The 21,021-nt window shown below is 39.0% G+C and overlaps 1 protein-coding gene across 5 annotated transcripts in view; it reads left to right on the top strand.

Moving 5' to 3' along the window:
* The window catches only part of DUSP16 (dual specificity phosphatase 16), a 100,591-nt gene that overhangs the window by 34,723 nt on the left and 44,847 nt on the right, over positions 1 to 21,021 (top strand). For all 5 annotated transcript variants that reach the window (XM_063672446.1, XM_054443738.2, XM_063672445.1 and 2 more), the window contains 2 exons: positions 18,909 to 19,502; positions 20,369 to 20,507. In XM_063672446.1, the coding sequence (XP_063528516.1) occupies positions 19,275 to 19,502; positions 20,369 to 20,507 (367 nt within the window). In that variant the 5' untranslated portion in view covers positions 18,909 to 19,274. The remainder of the gene's footprint in view (positions 1 to 18,908; positions 19,503 to 20,368; positions 20,508 to 21,021) is intronic.

Genomic DNA, 21,021 nt, shown 5'->3' with positions numbered 1-21,021 from the left:
ATGAGCATTTTCTAATCTAGTATTCCTTGTACTGTATGTTAATATGTTACGAAAACTCCTGACTGTGGTTAAATACCATCTTTAAAAATTTTATTTATTTATATTTTTATATATTTTAAGATAGGGTCTCACTCTGTGGCCCAGGCTGGAGTGCAGTGGCAATCATAGCTCACTGCAGCCTCTGTCTCCTGGGCTCAGGCTCCCCAGTAGCCTCACAGCAACCTCCATCTCCCAGGCTTAGCCTCACTAGTAGCTGGGACTACGGGCCCCTGTCAGCACACCTGGCTGATCTTTTTTTTTTTTTTTTTTAAGCAGAGTCGGGGTCTCAGTATGTTGCCTAGGCTAGTGTCAAACTCCTGGCCTCATTTTCTTTTTTCTTTTTTTGAGACAGAGTCTCAGTGTGTCGCCCAGGCCGGGGTGCAGTGATGCGATCTTGGCTCACTGCAACCTCCGCATCCCGAGTTCAAGCGATTCTCCTGCTTCAGCCTCCCCAGCCTCCCGAGTAGCTGGGACTATGCTACCACGCCCAGCTAATTTTTTCATATTTTTTAGTAGAGACGGGGTTTCACCATGTTGGTCAGGCTGGTCTTGAACTCCTGACCTCAAATGATCCACCTGCCTCGGCCTCCCAAAGTGCTGGGATTACAGGTGTGAACCACTGTGCCCAGCCTTTTTTTTTTTTTTTAAATAACTGCTGGCCCAACCTTGAGAAGGGTGGTGATGTCCTTTATTTAATGTAATATAGATTGTTTGGCTGGAGGCCCGAATCTTGGTTTCCATCATCATCCTAAGTGAAGTTTTACAGGATTGGATTAGAGAGGAATTCTAAAGGGCTGTATGCCCTTGTAATGGTGATTAGCCGTTAGTAATGGGAAATTCCTGGGTGGAGATATTTATTTAACTTGCATTCATAAGCCGGTGAACACTGAGCTCTATCTCTCCCAAGCTTTAACAATCTTTCCTTGACACATCTACATCTAAAAATTTGTAGATTTTTAAGAAGAAAGATTGGAAACTAGATTGCTTCACCCATAAACCCTGTCTTATTAAACCCTAATTGGGCTCTGTGCCCCAGCATATCCTTGCAGTCTTTTGTTGGGTATCATAAGTGAATTGTTGTGCTCCTTTATTATTATTATTCAAATTATAAGAGGCCGTGACATTGGAGAACTGGATCTCTTACCTAATAAAATATTAGGTAAGAATTCCAGACTTTCAACATATAAAACATCGCAAGCAATAGATTAATCACAGTGTTACATGTGTCACCAGATTTCTCCTCTGCTGTCTCTTACACTGCCTTCCAAGTGACCTGTCCCTTGTGACAGTTTTTTAGGAGAAGGTAAAGGATCCAACTCTGCTTGTTTGTGTGAAAGATACTGATGCCTGGGCCCATTCCTCAGAGATTCTGATTTATCATTCTGAGGTACATCCAGATATTTAACAGCTCCCAGATGATTTTAATGTGTAACTAAGGTTCAGAGCTACTCTGTTAGCCAAAATGCTCCTCCATTTAATCATGTACTGAGTTGTTCCCTTTTTAGTAAATCTTAGAATTTACAATAGGTGGGAGGATTACCTGAGCATTTATTACATGCTTTATATTTTATTACATCCTTTAATTGTCTTACTGTATTTTCATGGTGACCCAGTGAAGTCGACAAGCATTTGCTTCCAGGGTTCCTCCCCCTTCACTAGAGTCCTGCCGAGGCTGTTGCCTCACCATTTGGTTCTCTATTTCATGCCTGGCATTTCATCTGTAACTTTATGGCAGGCTGGCATTTTGGTGAGGGCAACTCTCCACAGCCACACCCATTAAGTGTTTAAAAGGGTGCATTATTTCTCATCTTTTGAAATCTTTTGCGTTCTGTGTTTTTCAGGAGCCTATTAAAATTTGCAGAATGTTTGGTAAGCTCTCTAGGGTTGTGGAACGCACACTCCCTAGAAGCTATTTTCTGTCTTCCACCACCGATGAATTGTGTGACTTTGAATAAATACATAACATTTTGTAAAAGGGACATTATTAACCTACCAGAAGACATGCACTAGACTAAGTGGAAGTCCTTCTTTGGCTATGAAATTTCAGTAGTCTCTGACTTTCTTTAATGACATGACGTGACTGACTTCCCATTTCTCCTCTTACCATTATTTTCAACTCAAATCCAGCTTTTATGCCTCTATGTCCTCCAGGTAAGAGAGACTGAAAATCAGTAGGCCTTGACAACTGATTAAATGTGAACATTGAGAGAAAGACCAAAGATGTCTTTAGGAGAGATGTCTTTAGCCAGACGTGGTGGCGCACAGTGGCATACGTTTTCAAACTAGCCTGATTCTCCAAACCTCCTGGGACATTTGTTAAATATGCAAATTCACAGGTTCCACTCTAGACCCACGAATCAATCTCCAGAGGTGGGCCTGGTTGGGCATTTTTATCAAGTTTCTAAGTGATTCTTGTGATCAGACAAAAGTGGGAAATTGTGCTACAGGAAATTGAATCTAGTTGGTGGTTGATAAATGAACATATGTGTATGTGTGTATATATATATATATATGTGTATATATATATATGTGTATATATATATATATGTGTGTATATATATATGTGTATATATATATATGTGTATATATATATGTGTATATATATATATATATGTGTATATATATATATATATATATTCCACTAACTCATTTAATTTTTTTCCTGGAGTTTTACAGATTAGCTAAGATCCACACCCCAGAATTAGAAGAACAAACACTATTTGCAAGAGAAAAAACTGAACATTTATTATTGTATTGTACTTAAAGGGGCTTTCAGTCTCTGATACTAAGTGATGCTTATGTGACACTTAAATATGTTGATAGCAAATGGTGATAGGTTTCTTCTGAATGTATTTCATAATCTGTCCAGTAGAGAATTAGACTGTGGAGCTTTGTGAGCATATTCTTAGGGTCTGTGCCGTGGACTATGTTTTAGATAAGATGGTGAAATTAGATATTTTGGTATTTAGCCATTGAGTTTCTTAATAGACAGTTCTATGGTCTGCTTTATATTAAGTTTCATGAATAGCAAGCTTACTGTATTTGTAATGATTTTGCTTATAATTTTAATTTTGAATATGTGTCCTTTGATACTGAAGGTTACATTTGGCAAAGGAACATTGCCTGGTACTGAATCATATATAGTTATATTGCTTTGTGTAGAATACATATGAATGTCTTGTACCTTGTAGCATGGCTGTCATAGGGCTATGTAATTACATTTAAAAACTTTTAAAAAATTTGCTCACACTATAGTCACTGTTGGATGAATGTCATGATAGTGTATTAAAACTCATTTAGGTTTCACTTTGACTTCCACATCTTTTTTTCATGACACGACATGAGTTATGTCTGATTAAAAATATATATAGTTTTCTGTTATGAAAGTTATCTATAAAATAGGAAACTTAGAAATTACAGAAAAATATATTGAAGAAAGTCATCCTTGAAGAAATGTCAGCCTTCAGAGTCTACCTATTCTTTAGCCTTTTATTTCAGCCTGTTTTTTTTTTTTTTTGAGATAGAGTTTTGCTCTTGTTGCCCAGGCTAGATAGAGTGCAGTGGCGTGATCTTGGCCCACCGCAGCCTCTGCTTCCTGGGTTCAAGCAATTCTCCTGCCTCAGCCTCCCGAGTAGCTGGGCTTACAGGCATGTGCCACCATGCCTGGCCAATTTTTGTGTTTTTAGTAGAGACGGGGTTTCTCCATGTTTGTCAGGCTAGTCTCGAACTCCCGACCTCAGGTGATCTGCCCACCTCAGCCTCCCAAAGTGTTGGGATTACAGGTGTGAGCCACCGCATCTGGCTTTTTTTTTTTTTTTTTTTTTTTTTTTGAGATGGAGTTTGGCTCTTGTTGCCCAGGCTGGAGTGCAATGGCAGCGATCTTGGCTCACTGCAACCTCTGCCTCCCAGGTTCAAGTAATTCTCCTGCCTCAGCTTCCTGAGTAGCTAAGATTACAGGCATGTGCCACCATGTCCGGCTAATTTTTTTATTTTTAGTAGAGACAGGGTTTCACCATGTTGGCCAGGCTGGTCTTAAACTCCGAATTTCAGGTGATCTGTCAGCTTCGGCCTCCCAAAGTGCTGGGATTACATGCGTGAGCCACTGTGCCCGGCCTATTTCAGTCTTTTATTATGCCTAATTATTCTGGTTTATAAACAATGACCTAATTAGTAAAACTTGAGCCTGTACGTAGTGCTCATTTTGCTTTACATTAGCTTATCTGAAGCTAGGACCGAATAAGATATTGAGATATTTTCAGATATTATTATGGTGGAATAATTCAATCATGTAGTCTAGATAGCCATTTTCATGGGTACTTTCAGTGCCCATGACATATAATAAGGGTATATTTTGTGCCAGGCACACTGCCTTGGATTTAGACTATTAACAGTCTCTCGGCTCTCAGGTTTTATAGTTACCATTCTAGGCTGAGTGCATCCATAGGCAACTAAAACTGTATGGTACTGTAAGGATACTAGTCAGTCTCCTTACGTCTATTCTCTCCTCACCTCATTCCATTCTGAATAGAGTTACCAAAGTGAAATTCTCTTAGTAATGTTCTTATGTTATTTTCATAAAGCGTACAGTGGCTTAGATGGCTTTAGATTTCCAGGATACTTTACCATCTAGCCCCTTTTACTCTATCAACTTATTTTGTTACTTGCTGATATAATCTGTAGCCAGGAAAGCCTGAATACAGTTTGTTATCCCTCTGCCTTTGCTCATGTGTTTTCTGCATCTGGAATCATCTTCCTCTCTTCTCTCTGACAGTTAATGTCCCTGTTTTCTTTCAAAACTCTCTTTGAAATTTACATTTTTCGGGAAGCCTTTCTCTTTGACTTGCTGGACATCTGACTAGCATGTTATCTTTTTATATTTGTTCAAAATGTCATTTTCAACATTTACTCAACTAATTAATATCAAGGACTTGTCATCTATTCTCTTTTTCTCTGCATTGGGTTAGAAACCTAATTTAACTTCAACACTGACATATTGGTATTTTAGAGTGGGAAATTGAGACTTTGATAGGAAGGTGTTTGCTGCTGCTGCAGGTAGTGTGCCTGAACCCAACTGACATCACACCCAGAATGTATAGAGGGCCAAGTATAGTACTATGTAAAAATGACAGAATAACCTCTTAAAAAAGAAAAAAAAATAAAAAAGAATAGCAAATAGAAACACCATTCTCTCAAACTTTGATTTGTAGAAGCAGATGTTTTGTAAAATTTTTTTTTCGCCTTAGACTCACTGATATTTCTCTTCCTCTATGGGATATAATCCATTACTATTTGTTTTGCTATTAAGATTGTTTGGGAAACCCTTCTAAAGAATTAAACAACAGCGTTAGTGGGAGCTGAGGTAAGGAGAACTAATGGCTCACCCGAGGCTGGTTGGAAGAGGACGGGCAGGGCCGAGCGGCTGAGCACTGGCACAGGTGTCCGTCCTAATGTGCCAGGCAGACTCTTGATGAAGCCAGCTTTTTCTGCATGTGCAGAGGTTATTTCTGCTTTTAGAATCTGTGCTCTAGATTATAAAATCATTCAGATCTTGTTTGTTTTCTAAATAATCTAGTGTCAAAATCCTGAGAATTTGTGTCTTCCCGTGAGGCTTAGGTGGAAGTCTGACTTAGTATCTGGAACATCAGGTATTTAAGGGCTAATATAAATGTAAAATATTGAATTGATGATCTTTACATAGTATAACCAACCATGTGTGAAACACCAAACTGGAAAAATTTTACCTCTCTCCTCCAAAATAAAACTTTGTTTTAGAGTAACAAATCAAATATTTTAAAGGCAGATAGATGATAAAACACCTGAATTCATGGGTGACTGTCTCAAACCAGTCTGAAAAATATTACTTGTTATAATAGCAGTACATCAAGGGACTTGGCTGTTCCTCCTCAAAAAATAGAAAATGAATTAATGATAAGAGCTTAACATCAGACAGGAAGAGGCTTGGTTATAATCATGAAGAGAGAAATTAAGATGACTATGAGGATGAAGAAACAGCAAAGCCTCTAAGGACAAAAGAAAGGTACAGAAACTACAGTTAGATGATGTGATGGAGCCGAATTATAGAAAAAGATGGACAGTGAAAAGGACAAAGTGGAAAAAGTAACCAAGGGATGAGGACAGAGAATGTTCCAACTCCCGTCTGGGGCTACTCCGCTAGCCTTTAGTGTCCTTGCTCTCCTGTGGTAATGTGATTCTTCAGCCTAGGTCTTGGCCTGTCACTTTGTGGTACTTTGCCCCTGATACAGCTTCCTGATATCATTAACTTCCAGGGCCCCAGCAGGGGGAAGTGTGCGGACAGATGCAATGACTTAAAATTAACACAGCCTAGGACCCTGCAGTGAATGAAGAGCGATGCTGTTGCTGCATCTTTCTCTGCTACCTGGCTGCCGTTTCTTTTTTCCTTACCTGGTGGAGTAACAAAAGCCCCAAAGGGGTCTCCTGCATACTGTGGGATTGGAAGAGAAGTGGAAATAGTTGCTCAGAGCAAGCCTTGAAAATCCCCTGTCAGAAAAGGAATTACCTGGAACAGTTACCCCAGAGTTACCCGTTTTAGTTCGTGTGTTGTAGGGTATAAACTCTCATACCATAATATGACTGCTTAATGATAAGTCAGCCTTGTCCCTGTTAGGAGACTTTGCTAAGAACTGAGGCACACTTACAGCAATATCTTTTTGTTCTAAGTGAAATAATCTTTAGATATTAGTGATCTCTGAATTCCTCATTATACAAGTAGGAAAAACACAGGCTTGGGGAATGTCAGGTGACACTGTATATGCCATTTTAGCATTTTAGTAGATGAGTTGAAATTAGGAACAAGGTCTCCTGAGTCCTAGTCTACAGTATCTTTTAAAAACAATAACCTCACTTGTCTCTAAATTCCTAGGGTTAGTTTTGCTCTCATGGAGCAAAGAAACTAAGCAGGCCTAGGTTGTAGGTGACTGGCAGAGAGACTGAGAGAAGGAAGCCTGCGGTGGAGTGTTCTGTGATTTTAAAGTTTTTGTAGCTCCTGCTTTTGCTGTTGGAGCTGAGCAAGGGGCCTGCAGCTAGCCCTGGGCCTGGCTGGTGTCCCATTTTTGAGGCCCCAGAGTTATTTTTAGCCGCAGGGCCTTGGAAGCAGGTGTGGTCTGGGCTTGAAGACCACGCCTGGAATGTGTTCAAACCTTGTGCATGTCTCCTTAGGAGCTGAGAATAGTGACGAAGCCATTGCATATACTTTGTTAGAGGAGTTTGCACTTTTCCAAGTGAGAGGAATGAAAGTCATCCTGCGTTGCATTTGTGGCACTTTAAACAGATTTATTTTGGAAACTTTATAAATTGAATGATCTTTTACAAGTGTTAGTGAATATAATTAAAAAATACATTAGGTATAAATCCTTTGTATACCAAATAAACTTTTGTATTATAAGAGTCATACCCTAACTGACCTATTTTTAAAGTCTAGCATAGTCATAAACATGTGATTTAAAATTTAATTTTTCTCACTTCCCCCACCCCTCAAACATTATTGCTGTTTAAAATAATTCTTTATAAATCCACTTCAGCTTTTACCTTGAGGGTAAACATCAATTTCCATACATTACATTTGTTCATCTTTTTTTTTTTTTTTGAGACAGAGTTTCGCTCTCGTCGCCCAGGCTGGAGTGCAGTGGAGCGATCCTGGCTCACTGTAACCTCCGCTTCCCGGGTTCAAGTAATTCTGCTGCCTCAGCCTCCCGAGTAGCTGGGATTACAGGCATGCACCACCACCCCCAGCTAAGTTTTGCATTTTTAATAGGATGGGGTTTCACCATGCTGGCCAGGTAGTTCTCGAATTCTTGACCTCAGGTGATCCGCCCGCCTCGGCCTCCCAAAGTGCTGGGATTACAGGCATGAGCCACTGTGCCCAGTCCTCATGTTCTTAACCTTTGCACACCCAAACTTTTATAATGGTCCTGAGAAGAAGGAGAACAGCAGGATCTGGTACTAGTTCCTGGGTCTGAATGTATGTCATGACCTTTATTAATATTTTTCATAATTTCCAAGGTTATGGAAAAGAATATGACAATTACTTTTAATTACCTAAGTAAAACCATTACTATGTTTTATACATATCCATCCTATGTGTGTTTGTATGCCTGTGGGTGTTTCAGGTTCTATCTTACCTAACTGTTCTGAGACTTGACTTTATTCTCAATATATCATGACCATCCTTGGCTGTCAATAAGTATATTTTTACACCATCGTTTTTAAATGTTGCATACCATGTTGCAGGATTTATCATAATTTATGAGTTACTTAAGCCAGTCCGTCCCTTTCTTATACATCTAGGCCTTTTCCAGTATTTTTTCATGTGTATTTTAACTGAAAGATACAGCACTTTCTTGTAAGTCACTTTGTTTTGTTTTGTTTTGTTTTAAGATGGAGTCTCACTCTGTCATCCAGGTTGGAGTGCAGTGGCATGATCTCGGCTCACTGCAATGTCCACCTCCCAAGTTCAAGCGATTCTCCTGCCTCAGCCTCCCGAGTAGCCAGGATTACAGGCCCATGCCACCACATCTGGTGAATTTTTGTATTTTTAGTAGAGACGGGGTTTCGCCCTGTTGGCCAGACTGGTCTTGAACTCCTGACCTCAAGTGATCCACCCGCCTCGGCCTCCCAAAAGTAGTTTAAAGGAGATTCTTGAAACTACCTCCTTGTTGTATAGACTTTTTTCATGCATATGTCTTGCTTAACATGTCTTTGATATTTTACTGCGTTCCATATTGTAAAACTAAGATTCTCTTAGTAGATACAACACACTTTTGGTGTTGGAAAAATTCTGGGAAAAAGTGCTGGGATTACAGGCATGAGTCACCATGCCCAGCCATAAGTCACTTTGAATTTATTCTGTGAGCCATTTTGAAATTATCTTCAGGAGAATGTAGTTCAGCATTCTAATTTTATTTATTTTAGTACTAAGAGATTTAAAATAGATTAAATTATGGAATATTACTATTGTGAGCTTGAGCTTGAGTGCAGGTGGGTGAGAAGTTTGGTGTTGGTGTTGCATTCCATTGCTTGCTCCTAGAGCCTTCCAGTCCTCTTTGGAAAAATTAAATTATAACCCCTCTCCCCTTAGACTGTGTTCCAAATTGTTCAGATGTTTACTCTGGTCTTAATACCTTTAGTCAATTAGTTCTTTGTCAACAAAGTATACTATATCTTTCATGTATTGGAATTTTGTTGTTCTGGGGCTGGTGTGGGCTAAAGGAGGGGGTGCATATATTAATAGATAAAGATTATAAACTTATTTCAGTGTTATCAACCTCTTCAATATAGTAATCTAACTTGTAAAGTCCTTGTGTTAAGTATTTGATCCTTCTGACAGGGAGAGAACCTTGAAAGCATTTAAAAAATTTTTAATGTAAAGATCCTTTAAACTACCTCCTTCTTGTATAGACTTTTTTCACACATATATCCTGCTTAATGTGTCTTTGATATTTTACTACATTCCATGTTGTAAAACTAAGATTCTCTTAGTAGATACAACACACTTGTGGGGTTGGAAAAAAATGTATAATATTAACATTAATAGTAATCTTTCTTGTTACAGTATTTCTTTGCCAAGAAATGCACTGCATAAGAACTACAGTTTCTCTCTTTGTAGTTTTAAGGAAGAAATTGTACTAAATTATCTTATATATATATTTTTTCACACTGAAGCTAAAAGTTCAATTGCCTGCCTCAAAAGCATGGACAACAAAAGCAAAAATAGACAAATGGGATTATGTCAAACTAAAAAGCTTCTGCACTGCAAAGGAAACAGTCAACAGAGTGAAGAGACAACCTACAGAATGGGAGAAAATATTTGTAAACTATACATCTGATAAATAGTTAATACCTCAAAAACATCAGGAACTCCAACAACTCAATGGCAAGAAAGCAAGGAACTTGGTTGAAAAATGGGCAAAAGACCTGAATGGACATTTTTCAAAGAAAACATGCAAATGGCCAACAGGTCTATTAAAAAATGCTCAGCATCACTCATCATCAGAGAAATGCAAATTAAAACCACAGTAAGATAGTATCCCACTCCTGGCAGTATGGCTGTTTTCAAAAGACAGAAGATCAGTGTTGGTAAGGATGTGGAGAAAGGAAAACGCTTATACGCTGTTAGTGGAAATGGGAACTATTTATAGCCATTATGGAAAACACTATGGAGGTTCCTCAAAAAAATTAAAAATAGAACCACCATATAATCCAGCAATCACACTACTGAGTAAAGAAAATGAGATGTTTGCATACCCATGTTTATTGCAGTGCTATTTACAATAGCCAAGGTAAGGAATCAACCTAAGCGTCTATCAAAATATGAATGAATAAAGAAAACGTGGTATATATGTACACAATGAAATTCTATTCAGCCTTAAAAAATAAGAAAATCCTGTCATTTTCTACAACATGGATGAACCTGGAGGACATTATGTGAAGTGAAATAAACAAGACCCAGGAAGACAAATCCTGTGTAATTACACTCATGTGGGAGCTGAAAAGGTTGATCTCATGGAAGTAGTACAATGGTTACCAAAGGCTGGGATGGTTAGTGGGGAGGGGAAGCCTGGGGAGATGTTGGTGAAAGTAAATCATTACTTAGGAGAAATACGTTGAAGGATCTATTGTACAGCATGCTGACCACAGTTAGCGAGGATATATAGTATTCCTGAAAAATTCAAGGAGTGGATGTTAAGTGTTCTCATCACAACAATGATGGCTATGTGTGGTAATGCACTTGTTAGAATTAACCATTCCACAGTGTGTATATACTTAAGAATATTGTGTTGCACATGATAAATACATACAGTTTTATCCATTAATTTAAAAAGTTTGGCTGGGCACAGTGGCTCACGCCTGTAATCCCAGCACTTTTGGAGGCCAGTGTATGAGAATTGTTTGAGCCCAGGAGTTTGAGACCAGACTAAGCAACACAGTGAGACCCCGTCTCTACAAAAAATAAAAATTAGCCAGGTGTGGTGACACATGCCTGTGGTCCCAGTTACTCGGGAAACTGAAGTGGGAGGATCACTTGAGCCCAGGAGGTGAAGGTTGCAGTAAACTGAGATCACAGCACTGCATTCCAGCCTTGGATGACAGAGCAAGACCCTGTCTCAAAAAACAACAAAAACAAAAGTTCAGTTTCCTGGAAATGCATCATTTCCAATAGATATAACCATAGTTCTGAACAAAGCATGAACACCTGCCACATCTTTTATTGGCATTTGCCCAATTCACCATTATCTTGGCTAGTATATCCATTGGCCCCAGAGAGCTACAATCTTCCAGGTATCCACATAGCTCAGTCTCTTACCTCTCTCCTCTCTCATGTTCTCAAGGTAAGGCCTTCTGTGACTACTCTACTCTCAGTTTTAACAGCCACCCCCGCACACCCTTTGCTCTTCCCTGCTCTATTTTTTCTCCCTAGTTCTTATCAGTGTCTGTCATAGGAAATGTTTTGTTTTTGTTGTTGATCGTGTTCCCCATCACTAAATTAGAAGCTCCAGAAAGGCAATAATTTTTGCCTTGTTAATTTATAACCAGGCAGTACATTAATAACTTATAAATTATAATGAATACTTTTTCATTTATTGCTACATTTTCACAGCAGTGCCTGGCACATATTAGGTGCCAAATAAGTACTTGTTAGTTGACTGAATTAGTTACACTAGGCCTGATGAAGTATAGTGATTTGGCAGATGTTCAAGAAAACCAGGATGCACAAATTAATCCCCATTTGACCTCTGTTTGGCTTGTTCTAAATCTTTCTTCTCCTGCCTCCAGCCTACCTTTACTGAAAATATCCTTCTAAAACATTTTCTCCTCAATTCTCAGATTAAGCCAATCCCTGGCCGTATTTCCTCTTGCCCAGTAACTCCATCCAGGGATCCTTCCATTTCTGCCTTCCCAAGACCACCTCCATACACTGGCCTTTCTCCCAGTGGGTAGGGTCCTGAGTTTTCAGGCAGGGTGTCTGGAGGAAGCATTAAGTGTAGAGGGGTAGGTGAGGGAGCCTGTAGGCCAGGAGGAGTGTGTCTAGGATACATACATAGGTGGCAGAGGGAAAGAGGAAGGTTGGGAGGGGGAAGCAGGAGGAGAGCTCAGGTGGGTCAGGGAAGGGGAAGCTGGTGAAACAGGCGATCAAAAACAGGAAGCAGTACTAAGAAAAAGATAAGAGCTCTGATTGAGCCAATACCAAGAGGGGAGTGCTCCTTGCCCTGAACAGAAACTTTGGTGAAGGCTTCTCACAGATTTGGCCTCTGCCTGGGCTGGCCTGTGCCTAAAAGTACAGGCATTATAGGTAGTCTTTGAGGGCTGACTGCTATTCTAGCCTTTATCTGTGGGTCCTTGAGATGTATATAAACAACCTGAACCTCTGATTGGAGGGGCGGCTTTCAACAGTGTGGTATGTCAGCGCGAGGCAACTGGGTTCTACGGTGCGGATAACTGCTGTCTCCAGGTCTAGTATCATCTAGTTTTGCTTCAAGCAGCCTAACTCATTATTGCCATTACTTGTCAGAATATCCTCAATTTTTGGTAAGGAAATATGATCAGACATTAATAGGCAGCTAAAAAGCACATTAAGTGCGTAGCTTTATTTTATTTTAATTATACTCTTAAGTTCTGGGGTACATGTGCAGAACATGCAGGTTTGTTACATAGGTATACACGTGCCATGGTGGTTTGCTGCACCAAGTTCGTAGCTTTCTTGATTTTGGTGAGTGTGGTTTTTTGTGTTTGTTTTAAATTTTTTTTAATTGAATGTATTTGCCAAATACCAGACCTCAGAATGCTATCAAGTTTCTCTTAACCCATGGCTTATGAGATAAAGTTGCTTTAGTCTGTGTAGAATTGAAGCAGTCAAAGTCTAAGGAGTTCTTGTTTGCTTGCAGATATGATAGTCTCCTTTTTTCCCTTTTGATTGGTTAAGTTTTTCCTGTTATTGAAAGCCTGTATTTAGGGCTGTATTGAAAGGCATTTCGGTATATCTTGTTGCCTGTTTCTTCAGTTTTACTGGAGGGAAAAAATTTAAGTCAGGCTTGTAGTTTAATAAAAGTAAACTTCTCACCTGATTATATCCTTTCCATAAACTGAGAATTTGAACTTCAGTTCTAGCCCAACCAAATAAAGCTAAATCCCTCTCCTCACTCAACAGGCCTATTAAGCACCCCATAGCTATGGGATCCTTTTCCTTCCCCTGATAATTTCTCTTTGTAAAAGAAAATGTTTAAAATGGAGTTGTGCCTCTCTGAGTGGGACCCCACCCGCTTCCTCCTGGAGCCCCATCCCCTGCTGTGGGCCTTGATGCAGGCCTTGGGAGTGGGTGTTTTAGGGCAGCAGTAGCAGTAGCAGATGAAATTATTGCTGCCAGCAGAAAATAACCCATGGGTAGAAGGAAAAAAATTGTGTGTGTGAGCAATTATCACTTTTTTTCTGAGTGGGATATAGTCAGTGTCAGTATGACTGACCTAGAACCCAGGATCATGTTTGGGAAGTTGAAGAGAAAAGTCATCTGGGAAGCAGAAGAAGATCCTTAATATAATCACTTAAAAATAATCTTAAAAAAAGGATTGTCTGGCTAGGCACAAATTTTGAAGGGTACAAGTAATACAAACCAAAACAAAACATTTTCCTTTTAAGTAATTAATGGCAAATACTGGTTTTATACAGACTTTATGTTGTTCTTTTAGTTGAAACAGGCCCTACCTGTTCACTTTAACATAAAAATGGTCTTAGACTTACAGTTCTTAAACATAACTTATTCAGTAGCATACTTCATTGATATACCGTATTTGTGCAGAGTTGGATATAGAGTGAATTTCAAGAAATAAAACTCCAGTGATTTCTATTACAGTCATAAATACATTTCCATAAGTAACCAAATGGAATCTAAATAAAAATAAATTACATATAAAAACACAGAAAAAATTGTATATTAAAGGGGGAAAGTTGTTACACAACTTGTGTTAAATATTATAAAATATAAAACATAAATCATTTGCTGAAAGGTAAAATATACCAGAAATGGTATTTCTTTAGGAGATTTGCTGATTTTCTTCCGTGATCTGTATAGTCATTTTGTTATACTAAGATGTTGACTCAGTTTATCTTTATTCCTAGACAAAGTATTTTAAAACCTTTATTTTGAACTTGGGATACTTTGCAGTTTTTTGTGTAGTATCCCTGATTAAGGTTACTAGTCTTCAGTATGATAAATACTGCCTTGCTGACTTTAGGGTAACCTTTAAAAGATAATTTCCATAACTTCATGAATGTTCACCATCACATTTTAACTTTCTTTTAAGCCAGAGTAGTTATAGAGGGTACTCTCTAACTAGGATGTCATAAAACAGGCCAGGTGTGGTGACTCCCAGCATTTAATTTGCTAACCTTTTGAGCACACTATTATGAGTTACTTGTCAGTGTACTCATTCTGACAAGTAACTTCAGAATTACATTCTAGGTACTCTAGTATGTAATTCTAGGGGGGGAAATTATTGTGTGTGTGTGTGTGTGTGTATACATATATTTTTAATTTTTTGTAGAGATAGGGTCTCGCTGTGTTGCCCAGGCTGGTCTTGAACTCTTGGACTCAAGCGATCCTCCTGCCTCAGCCTTCCAAAGTGCTTGGATTACAGTCATGAGCTACTATGCCCAGCTGGAGTTATCTTTTAAGTTTAAGAATTTCGCTGGACGTGGTGGCTCACACCTGTAATCCCAGCACTTTGGGAGGCTGAGGTGGGTGGATTACCTGAGGTCGGGAGTTCAAGACCAGCCTGACTAACATGGAGAAACCCCGTCTCTACTAAAAATACAAAATTAGCCAGGCGTGGTGGCACATGCCTGTAATCCCAGCTACTGGAGAGGCTGAGGCAGGAGAATCGCTTGAACTCGGGAGGTGGAGGTTGCGGTGAGCCAGGATGCACCATTGCACTCCAGCCTGGGCAGTTGCACTCCAGCCTGGGCAGTAAGAGTGAAACGCTGTCTCAAAAAAAAAAAAGAATTTCTACATGTTTTATTTAGATTTCCAGACATGCATATATGCAAGGCCCATGGAAATATAGATTGATTCATTTTCTAATTAAATGTTGAAAAAAATGTGATTCAAGTACTGTAAGTGAAAGAAAAAGCAAGATGCAAGACACTGTCTATACTTTGTAACCATTTGAACAAAGAGAAGGAAAAGTGTGTATATTTGTGTTTCATTCTATATTAATTAAAAAAAATCTTTGGAATAAATTAGATGAGACTACTAAAAGTTGTTACCGGTTAGAGGGCAGGGTTGGGACCCAGGCAGATGGAGGATAATGGTAGAAGAAGGATTTTGAATATATTTAGTTTTTTTTCATTTAAATGTATTTGCTGAAGTTTCAATATCGTGGCAATTTTAAACACCTTTATTGATGTATAAGTGACACAATAAACTGTACATGTTCATACTATGTATACATTTTTAGACTTTTTGAACCATATGAATATATTACCTATTTAAAAATCTAAAGAAAGTATTTACAACTTTAGCAGCTGGCTAAATAAATAGGTAAATAGCAAAGCTGGTCTGCTCTGGATTTTGTTCTATGGACTTGAGCCTTTGTGGTTCATTGTAAAAATTTTTATTCCCCTTGACTTATAGAAATTCTGGGTAAGGTTAGCTTGGTGATGTTGCAAGCAAAATATTCTCTTGTCATCTTTCAAATCTTGCCTAATGCAAAGGATTTTGAAAACAAAACAGTAAATACAGAGAAATTTTTAAAATTAGACTCATAGCCAGTGATGGAGATTGAACCAAAATTCTCTGTGTAAGTGAAAGAGATTAAGGCCATTGTTACTTTACCCTCCATGATCCCTTGGCAGGGCTCTGCCTCTCGCCTCACCCATTTAGGACTACAGAGAATTAGACCTTGGGCATGAAGTCCTACCAGGAGGACTCCAGTGGCCTCAGTACAACACTGAAAGAATGTAACTTCACCCTCACTTCACTTTTACCCCTATGCTTCACTTACATCCTCAGCTTAGAGTCACTTTGACCAGAGCCTTTCTCGGTCAGGGAAAGGGTCTTTTTGTATCTGTAACTAAGCTCTGATTCTCTGGGCAAGAATGACATTTTCTGCTCTGTAGAACTGTTTGTTGTAACCTGTCTTTGGGTTTATGAGAATTGACTGAGGGGAAGCAAAGATGAGAACTTTCTAATTCAACTTTTGCATGTTTGCTGACTTCTCCCTCCTTTTGTCCCTTGATCTGCTAACCCAGATAACTGCTTTGTCCCATCCGGATTTTATCTCTTTGAGAGGAGCCAATCAGACTCAGAGACCCAGTGCCGTTGTTGGAATCAACTTGCTCTTGTTCTCGGATTTCCACTTTCTGTGCCACCTGGGTACCCTCATGGACAATTGGCATCATTCTTTCCCAGTCCAGTTCCATTATGGGAACAAGTACTTAGGGAAAACAGGGCAACCTAGTAGTAGAAGCCCTGGTTTGGGAATCAGACAATCTGAATACAGGACCTTACATTGCCATGAACTCTGTCACTGAGCAGGCAGAACCTGATTCAGTGGTATGGCCTTGGTAGGCGCTTTGCAGAAGTTTATTAGTGGATTGACTAGGACAAATTCTCTCTTATAGTTCCTTCAGTTGAAAATAGAGATGACTTTTGTACTTCATTGCCATAAAGCTATACTAAAAATAATACATTAATGAAAGTTGTTTCTTGGAAAATAAGAAATGGACGTATAATGTATTAAATGAAGCTGGTTTGTAAAATGTGGTGTGGTTGAAACAGTATCTCAGGTGCCTTCTAACTCCCTGTGTGTCAGCCTCTGTGAGAAAGGGCACAGTTTGGTTGCAGCTGTACTATAGGAGGATGGAATTACATCTGTTTTTATCTGTGAGTGATGTCTTTTAGATACCAGATGCAAGTCAGCTTTGTTTGCCATTGGCATCTATAGGGTATTTTTCCTCCTGTCGCTCTGTGATGCATAGTTGCTTTTTTACTCACCAGCTTTCAATAAATTAGATAATTTTGTTCTCAGATCAAAATTTGAAGAGACGAGGCCACTATAATGTCTACATTTTGTAGGTGAAGAAACTGTGGTTTAGAGAGGTTATGTGATTTGTCCAAGGTTGCATAAGTAAATGGCAAAGCTACATCTCTTTATATCATGCTCCCCCTCTGTCTCCATGCTTTAGCTTCTAATTTGTAAGTACAAAATTAGGAAACATGACCTAAAGGTTTTTAAAGGCTCTGACATCCTGATCTGAAGTCAGCTAATCAAATATTTATTTAGAATCTTAAACTGTTTTTGGGACAAGGAAGAATTTACCTATTATAATAATATATTGAGTATGTTATGTCCGAAGTACTGTAGAAGTAAGAAGTATAATAAACTTTTGCAATCAAATATTTACCCTCTAGGCTGGGTGCGGTGGCTCATACCTATAGTCCCAGTACTTTGGGAGGCTGAGACGGGTGGATTGCTTGAGCCCAGGAGTTCAAGACCAGCCTGGGCAACATGGCGAAACCCTGTCTCTACAAAAAGTACAAAAATTAGCCGGGTGTGGTGGCATGCACCTGTAGTCCCAGCAACTTGGGAGGCTGAGGCAGGAGAATCACTTGAGCCCGGGAGGCAGAGGTTGCAGTGAGCTGAGATTGTGCCACTGCACTCCAGCCTGGGTGACAGAGCAAGACCCTGTCTCAAAAAAAAAAAAAAAAAAAAAAAATTTACCCTCTAGAAGTTCAATGCCAGAAGTAGACATGTAGTTTTATGTAGTAGAGGATTTCGTATAAGCAGAGATGGACCAGGGGAGATAGGAATCCGAGAGTATTGAAGGTCAAGGTGAAGTCCAAGCAATAAGCACAAAACTTCAACTAGTGTTAATTAGAAAGTGATTGATTAAAGGAGTTTGGCAAGAAAGGGAAGCACTGGGTTCAACTTTAAGGGCTCTGTATGTCTGGGTTGCCAACTTAGAGTTCCAGGTTAAGGGGTGAGATTTTTTTAAGACTAGGAGTTAGTGATTCTCTGAAGAATGAAGCAGGAAAAAGTGAAGGATAAGCTTACGGGGCCTTAAGCAACTTGGTGGTAGGGAGGTGGCCTCCGGAAGGAGACATGCCAGGGCCATGGCTGTGAGCTTCAGCACTTCACAGGCCTAGCTCAGCAGCTGCTGTGACAAACATATCAGTTGTTTTTGTCCTTCCTCTTCCTTAAAAGATAGCTGAAATTTATAGAACCTCCAGTTTTCCTGCATCATCTTCTTCTCTCCTCCGTGAGGGCAATTTTAAAAGGCTGCTGTTTGCGCCCTGGTAGTCACGTGAGCTCACATATACACACATTTACACCTACTCATTCATCACAGGAATTCTCAAGCCATTTCAGAAAATATTTTTTTTTTGTCCCGATAACACAGGATTGCTAACTTTGTCCTCAGCTGCTATTCTTTGTGGGGTTTCGATAAATAAGCAAATAAAATATAGGAAAACTAATTGAAATACTAATACTTCAAGCAGCTTTTTATAGGCCTTTTAATTCAAAGCAGCTTTTTATAGGCCTTTTAATTCAATACTACAGGTCATTTAGTTCTGAGCCCTAGGTGATTATAATTCATGATATGTCTTGTTTTGTTTTCTTTGAGTTTTTACATTTTGAGGTAAAATGGAATTATCACTAGCACATTTTTCTGAAGCCATACCGATTTGTCCTTTTTATTTGTTCAAATGAAGCAGTGCATCAAGTATGGAATTAGATTAATGGAGTAAATATTATGAATCATACACTCTCTCTAATCTGACACTCTTTCTTCTTTTTTTGACCTCGCGTTTTGTTTTCTGGCTTTCTGTCTCCGCGTAGGCTTTCAGTCCAGTGTAAAGCTGTTGGAGCGCCGGAGCAAAGGTAAAGAATGATGTAATGCGCTGGCTGCCCCAAAGCATCTTTTGTTGTGGAATGGTTATTCCAGTCATCTCTTTATGAATCAAATGTGAGGGGCTGCTTTGTGGACGGAGTCCTTTGCAAGAGCACATCAACGGGAAAGAGAAAGAGACATTCACTTGGAGGGCTCTTTGCTGAAAATGGGTTTAACTCTCCTTTTGCCAGTCACCACCAGCCTGACCTCATACACTTTTAGTACAATGGAGTGGCTGAGGCTTTGAGCACACCACCATTACATCATCGTGGCAAATTAAAGAAGGAGGTGGGAAAAGAGGACTTATTGTTGTCATGGCCCATGAGATGATTGGAACTCAAATTGTTACTGAGAGGTTGGTGGCTCTGCTGGAAAGTGGAACGGAAAAAGTGCTGCTAATTGATAGCCGGCCATTTGTGGAATACAATACATCCCACATTTTGGAAGCCATTAATATCAACTGCTCCAAGCTTATGAAGCGAAGGTTGCAACAGGACAAAGTGTTAATTACAGAGCTCATCCAGCATTCAGCGAAACATAAGGTAAACGCTTTCCTTTTTGCCTTTTTAAAATAAATGGACACACTGAATGAGGAATAATTTTAATTGAAGCCTCCTCTTTAAGTAGAGAAAGTAATTTGAGGAAGTTTTGGTTGCTGTTTAAATTTTGGTGCCTTGTGGTACCTCAAAATAATTTATTGTCCATATTGTCACATTTAATAATATTTCTAAACTATGAAGGATTAACTTGCTTTAGTTTGGACAAGTGCTATATTTTCTTGTGGCTTGCTGAAGTTATTTTATTAAACATTATTCTATATTATCTGCAAATTTACTGAAAGGAAAGTCATTCTTTTCAAGTTCTTTGGAAAGAAAATAGGAACTAATTATTAGGGGTGCTTTTTATGTGTCATAACACATGTGGTAACATTGGTCAAGGCTTAATGATATCTTCAAGGAAAGTTATTCCTGGGATACTAAAATGTTGTCTGTGTGGTGAGGAAGTTTGTTTTCTTCACAAATACAAATGAGCTCATGTTTTAATTTAAATAAACAACTGATTTCTTTGTTAAGGTGTAAAAGTCATTTTAAAAAAAGTTTGTTTAGGTCCAGGTTATGTTTATTTTGCAAATTGTTTGGTTTATTATGAACTTTACCATTTTATAGTATAAAGGATTTAAAACCAGGGAGTTTTGAGACCACCTACACAGAAATAGCATCATTTTGGTTTTTAAGAGTTTTGTATGTGTCTGTCTCGTAAACTGACTACATCTCATTTTTATTCAAATTATTAATTGAAAACAGGAAGCAATTATTCGCCTCAGCACTGGTAAACGTGAGATCTTAAGCAGTAGTTTGAGATTACTTTTCTCACCTTCTTCCTAACAAGCCTCATGTTTGCATTTCAGGTTGACATTGATTGCAGTCAGAAGGTTGTAGTTTACGATCAAAGCTCCCAAGATGTTGCCTCTCTCTCTTCAGACTGTTTTCTCACTGTACTTCTGGGTAAACTGGAGAAGAGCTTCAACTCTGTTCACTTGCTTGCAGGTAAGGCTCGTGATGGAATTAAAAGGACTCAGAATCTTGTTGAGCTGTATGAGTAAGCATATTTCACTGTGAGCTCACAGTACAATAGATCATCCCAACTTTGCTGTGTAAAATGATTTATTTTTAGCTTTTGATTGATGTCATTGTTCTATTTAACTTGAATACTATATCATTCTTCCACATGGGTCAGTGTATTTTTGACTTGGCTCAAGTGCCTCTTCACTTGCTATTAACTGGTAGTGCCACATAGATTTGCACACCCATATGGATAGCTCAAAGCCAGCTGCTTCTGTCTGCCTTTTTCCACTCACCTGTGATGTAAGAACACCAAATGATGAACATCTCAGCTCCTGCTAGTTCCCACCCCTGTGGCAAGAACCAGACCAATATTATTACAGTGTCAAACTCTTACTTAACATTTATAGTTGGACCGGACTCCAGAGATAAGCCTTATGGTCACCTTTCTGGGCATTATAAACAATGAAATAGGGGGAGAATGTGTGCAGAATGTTTC

Source organism: Pongo pygmaeus, chromosome 10 (assembly GCF_028885625.2).
Source record: "Pongo pygmaeus isolate AG05252 chromosome 10, NHGRI_mPonPyg2-v2.0_pri, whole genome shotgun sequence".
Classification (NCBI taxonomy): Eukaryota; Metazoa; Chordata; class Mammalia; order Primates; family Hominidae; genus Pongo; species Pongo pygmaeus.
Note: the sequence above shows the minus strand (reverse complement) of the source record. Positions and strands in the feature narration are given on the sequence as shown.